Below are 6,171 nucleotides of genomic sequence, written 5' to 3' on the forward strand. Positions count from 1 at the left end.
CATCCGCTGCCTGCAAGTTTCATTCTCTGCGGACCTATTACCAGGTAATGGAATGGATGGGCCTTTGTTGTGGAATGGAGCCAACGGAGTGGGGATGGAAGGTAGAAGGAGGAAAACTTGTTCCAGTGATGACAGACAAAAGCCCTGCTCCAGACATACTACTTCAGATGATTCACTGCAACTGTTCAGGGGGGTGCAAAACACTAAGGTGTTCATGTAGGAAGCATGGATTAGAGTGCACCAGTGCATGTGGACATTGCCAGGACAGCAACTGTGACAATATGAGTGTTGAACCAGACATAGAGGAGGAGGAGGAGGACGATGAAACTGGAATCTAAGACTAGAAGGCATATGGTACTTCCACATGTGTCAAAATTGTCCAATTTTTTATATGTTGCTTTCCATGTCATAGACTGGCAGAAACAATCAAAGAACATATATTTGTGCAAATATTTACTTTAAATTGCGAATGGTCTCAGGATTAGCACTGCATAAACTACCAGCAACGATCATAATACAAATATTGGTGCAAAATTAACTTTAAATTGTTAGTGGTCTGATGATTATCAGTCAATTTTTTTACGTTTTATCTGCCGGCAGCCATCTTGTTTTCTGACGTCACTGAGGGACTTTCCCATGCGTCAAAATTGTCCAACTTTTAATATGTTGTCTTCCACTTCATAAACTACTAGAAATAAGCATAAAACAAAAATTTGCAATTTTTTTGGGGTCAGGCAGTATATTGACCCGTCTAGAGGGTGGAGGGGAGGGGAAGGTGGGAAGGGGAGAGGACAGGGTGGAGGGGGAAGGGAGGGGGAAGGGAGGGGGAGGGTAGGGGGAAGGGGAGGGGGAGGGGGAGGGGGAAGGGGAAGGGGTAGGGGGGAAAGGAAGGGGTAGGGGGGAAAGGGAGGGGTAGGGGGAAAAGGGAGGGGGAGGGCAGAAGGGGAGAGGGTAGGGTGGAGGGGGAAGGGAGGGGGAAGGGGAGGGGGAGGGGGAGGGAGGGGGAGGAGGGAAGGGGAGGGGAGGGATATAGATGGTTACTGGCAATTGATCACATCCATAAATGATGTAATCCACACAATTTATGTACTTTACATAACGTTAATAGGAATACATGGCCATGTAGATGGGAAATACAGCCTGTTTGAAATAAATCACAAATATCAGATGAAAGTTTTTAAAATTTAGAACTATTCTCACTCAGAGTTAAACATCACCGCAATATTACGTGGTTGCTTCAACGTTTTCTGTGAATTATATGTCATCATTGTGAGATTTTTTTGGATTTTGTTTTTTTGAAATGAGATTTTTAAATTTTAAAAAATGGCAAAAAACCATCAGAACAGCTGTGAAAAAGCATCAAAACAGCAGTGAAAAAGCATCAGAACAGCAGTGAAAAAGCATCAAAACAGCAATGTAAAAGCGTCAAAACAGCAGTAAAAAGCATCAAAACAGCAACAATTGTCTGGTGATTTTTCAATCACCGCAGCTAAATGTGTCGGAGTAATTAACTATTTTCCTTCGTGCCTTTTTGTGTGTTTTTTTTAATACACATAAATACATAAAATACACATAAATACACATAAAAATCAGATCAGAATCAGAATCAGAATCGATATTCTCACAATCATCACAACACACCAGACACGTAGTTAATTACGCAGTGCTTCCTTTGTAAACAATGTTCTTTGTCTTTCCTTGTTCGGATAGGATGTATAGATTGTTCTCTTGTCCTACCCGACTACATCCTACTTATAGTTGGCCATGGGAGAAGCACGGGGAATCAAGGTTCAGTCCGACCACCTTGAGAGATTGTCCTTGCGCCTTGTTGATGGTCATGGCAAAGCTGAGCCGTACGGGGAATTGGAGCCTTTTGAACTCGAATGGCAGATCAGATGGTATGATTGGTATCCTCGGAATGAAGACCTGTTCCCCGCTATAGTTTCCCGTAAGTATGTTGGCCTCAATTACGTGAGGCATCAACTTTTTGTTAGCCAGTCGTGTGCCGTTGCACAGTTTTGGAGGATCGATATTTCTCAGGAGGATGATTGGAGCACCTTCCTTTCGATGGAGTATGTGGGGAGGCACACCCGGAGGCTGTAGCGAATTGAGGAACTCTACCGGGTAATGGACAGTCTCGTGGTCGTTTTGGATTGAGTCGACAGATCGGTAAGTTCTTAGATCCCCAGGAATAGTCTGCAGAAGATCCAAATTGATTTTGTCCACTGCATCGTTCCTTGGGGCTAGAATTGCCCTTTCACAGAGCCAGGAGTGATTTCGGTAGTTGGCGGGGATGTTGGGGAAGACGTTCGCCATGAGTTCGTCAGCCGTGGTGACATTGTTGCCGCATGGTACGATGTCCTGTCCATCTTCAGGGAACGTCTCCAAATCTCCGTTTCCGATCTGTAACAGCTTCGCTGAAAAGGCGCCCTGCGGCTACATCTCCATGAAGGGTGACACGCATGTTTGTGCTGAGTTTCGACTTCGTCACTTTTGACCAGAGAGGAGATGCCTTCTGTCTCTGACTTCTGTCTGCCTTCTGTCTTCGAAGCTTCTTCTGTCTTCTTCTGGATCTTCTGTCTCTCGCTGTCTGGCCCTCGCCAGACGTTGTTGATTGGCGTTTAGACGTGCCTCTGTCTCATCTTCTGTCTCTTGCTGTTTGAATCTAGAGACACATTCTTGATTGGCTTGTCGATGGTGAAAAGTATCTTCATCGGTTTCATGGAGTCTCTGGTCAGCGATTTTCCTTGCTCGGGAGGTTGAACGCAACAAATTTCTTTTCTTCGATGCCATTGCCTTTATCACAGTCAGTCTTCCAGTCACTCACTCGAAGACAAATTCTATTTTTTTCACTTTTACGTTTACATGTGGTAACAAACGAGGCAAACGCAAGATTGCAACTCTGCGTCGTGTCGTGGGCATGGCCAAAGTGGCCTCATTGCCCCAGGTGATTGGCTAACTCGAGCTCGAGCGAGCCATAATGCACTACGTTATGGCAAAAAATATGGATCTAAAGATGAAAAAAAAACAAACCTATGTGGTGTGAATGGCAATGTTCCTCGCTGAAATGTGAAAAAACGCAATCGCTTTTCGCTCTGAATTACGTGCGAACGCGTAACTGTGCGTTTATGGCGGCAAGGATGGAACATCACGTGATCGCTCTGAGCGATTCAGCGCGCTGCTCTGCCACTGGCTCAGATTCCGTGTATAATATTCCTCGCTGAAAAAAAATATGGATCTAAAGATGAAAGAAAAAAAAACCTATGTGGTGTGAATGGCAATGTTCCTCGCTGAAACGTGAAAAAACGCAATCGCTTTTCGCTATGAATTACGTGCGAACGCGTAACTGTGAGTTTATGGCGGCAAGGATGGAACATCACGTGATCGCTCTGAGCGAATCAGCACGCTGCTCTGCCACCGGCTCAGATTCCATGTATAATATTCCTCGCTGAAATGCGCTGAGGTAAATATGAATAAAAAATATGGATCTCGTCAAATATCTTTAGGGAGGCCATGTTCTTCCCAGGCTCAATGGCCATGTCTATGCCAAATATCAAGCACGTGAGCCTCGCCGTTTAGGAGTCTATCGGTAACATTACACACACACACACACACACACACACACACACACAAACTGTGATATATATATATATATATATATATACATATATATTGTTACGAATCGCGGTTAGATGTTATTTCGACGGAGCGGTGGTGTATTACCGCGACCTAACAGTTATTCCCCGACTAGACCCCGATTCCACCCAGACGTTGACCAAATCGCGCTATGCTAAATCAATGATGGAAAGGACACAACGACGCAAGGGGTACAGTTCTCAAGACCTCCGGAGGAGGATATAATTACAGTGGTGGTGAAAAGGGGTAGATTACAAGGTAGTGAGGTAAAGGCACAGAAGAGATAGGCACTTAATTACAGTCTTATCTTATCCCAGACAGACCACAGACAAACGGAACAAGGCTGACTTACACAGGGATTGATGGCAGGGAAGGACAGGTAGTTCGATAGCACAAGGTGCACCTTGGCTCGGGGACAGGATCAAGCACGGTCCAAGAGATGCAGGGAGGCCTCACAGCGCTCGGAGGGTACGTCTTGCTTGCTTCAAGCTCAGCGCGCATCTGCCGTCACCTCCCTCTTCCTGCGCATGCTCAGCGGGGAGTGACACGCCCTCGGCTGGTTGGCTCCGCCCCAGATGGGACCGGTCCGCCGCTTCCATTGGGTGCGGGGGTTACCGGGCTCCGCCCTTGACGAGGAGCTGACAGGGAGCCCCTATTTGGTAACCCCGTCGAGCACATGTTCGATGGCGGCTCGCTGGGAAGGCCCCATGCCCTCCCAACACCCCCTACCAACCAAGCCGGAGTGAGGACGCGCACTCCCTGTGCACGCCGCCGCCGTTGCTGTTGTTGTTGTTGTTGTTGTTGTTGTTGCTGAACCATGAGGAAGAGATGCGGGGAGGTATTGGGAGGTCCTAAACTTCCTAACGGTGCCATACAATCACATTCTGGTGCAACGAAGGGTCAGAATTAATGGAAACGAGTCCTTAACTGACATAGACTAAGAATAACTAGCAAGATGTCCTATAGTTGTCTTACATGAGATGCGGTGAACCTGGGCACGACATTTAATGGGGGAAATAGGGGGAGGTCGGGTCTACAGAGTGTTGTTTACAGAAAATGGGACTAGGGAATGGGGGATTGGGGATAGTTGGGAAGTATTGAGGAAATAGGGGAATATTTACAAGCGGATATGGATGGATGCAAATCCCATATCCGCAACAATATATATCTATATATATATACATATATATATATATCTATCTATATATATCTATCTATATATATATATATATATATATATATATATATATATATATACATACGTACACACACACACGTCTTTTTTTTTGGAGATCAGATCCAAGATGGGCCGACTGTCGGCCATCTTGTTAAACGTGTGCCCAACCATTTCTCGACATGCGAGCACACATTTTGTTCAAACTAGGCACACAGACAATACATGAGGGTGCACATATGCAGAAGATTTTGTTTTGTAATCCGACCAAAGATGGCTGACTGATGGCTTTTAACTCCATACAGCAAAATTCCTAAAACCACGGGGGTTATGACATTTTACGTCTTTTTTATTATTAATATTCTTATTCTTAAAGGAATAGATAAGCAGGGGAAAGATTGAGTGCTGGTTGTTGGGATGACATGCGCATCCGTAGAGGCTGTGGAAGTGTAACTCAGTGTAACTTATTGATTGGCACTGGTAACTTATTGATTAAAGACTGGTAACGATTTCGTAAATGGATGCCAAGAATGTGCACGCACATGGTAATCTCTTGTCCACCTGGTCACAGCCCCTGGCTGGAGCACCCCCCTATCGTTTGGTAAACGGAACTCGCAGCAGGAGGGGAGCGAGCTGATGCCAGGACTCGGTGCATGCATGACCTCGGGGCATTAGCGGAGAAAGGATTAACATTCAGCGGACAGGGGATTAACTCCATTTTGTCCATATAAACCAGAGCAAACGTTGAGTCAAGGAGACTTGCCACGATAACTCCTGCTCGACGGAGCGAACGAGCGCCCATCATCAGAACCTCTGCCCGACGGGAATGGCGGAGGAACATCGGCCGAACGAGAAGGACCATGCGGATAGAGTGACCTGGTCCATTGAGTTAAATGGTAGTTATTTGGTATTGGAATGAAAGTGAACAACCAGTTAAATAATAAAGTCATGACCTTTTGTAAAACCTGTGTCCGGTCATTGGAGTCATGAGTCTCCCCCAATACTTCCCCTACATATGGAGGCACCGCTGACATCAACTGGACACAAACAAGTCTTTAAAAGGTAAGTGTGTCTTGTTTTTGTCCAGTATGATTTCCGAACCTGGAATAATTTTGTACATACATGGTGGAGGAGGTGGTCTGGGGCTTCCTTGCGCACCGATGCCGCGATATAGGTGGCGTGATGAAGTCACGAATGGTACTTCGATAAACGATTGTAGCTATTATTCGTGTTTTTCTAAATGATTTCTGTAAATACGTATTTTTTGCGCTGTCTAAATAAAATGCACCAGGTCGGCGCTGGTCATTAAGGGCCTTACTGTGACCTGGGAGCAAACGGAGCATGAGTGCACCATGCGACCA

At 45.7% G+C, this 6,171-nt stretch overlaps 1 protein-coding gene across 1 annotated transcript; it reads right to left on the reverse strand.

Moving 5' to 3' along the window:
• Window positions 1-1,752: 1,752 nt before the first annotated feature.
• On the reverse strand, window positions 1,753-2,316 carry LOC144891595 (ATP-dependent DNA helicase PIF6-like). The gene has a single exon (XM_078775215.1). It carries the CDS (start codon window positions 2,314-2,316, stop codon window positions 1,753-1,755), a length of 564 nt encoding a protein of 187 aa, XP_078631341.1.
• Window positions 2,317-6,171: the final 3,855 nt, after the last annotated feature.

Source organism: Myxine glutinosa, chromosome 4 (genome assembly GCF_964187855.1).
Source record: "Myxine glutinosa chromosome 4, kmMyxGlut1.1, whole genome shotgun sequence".
NCBI classification, from domain to species: domain Eukaryota; kingdom Metazoa; phylum Chordata; class Myxini; order Myxiniformes; family Myxinidae; genus Myxine; species Myxine glutinosa.

Bases quoted from the DNA above. Each gene is read 5' to 3' on its own strand.
- LOC144891595 (XM_078775215.1), bottom strand. From the start codon at position 2,316: ATGGCGAACGTCTTCCCCAACATCCCCGCCAACTACCGAAATCACTCC.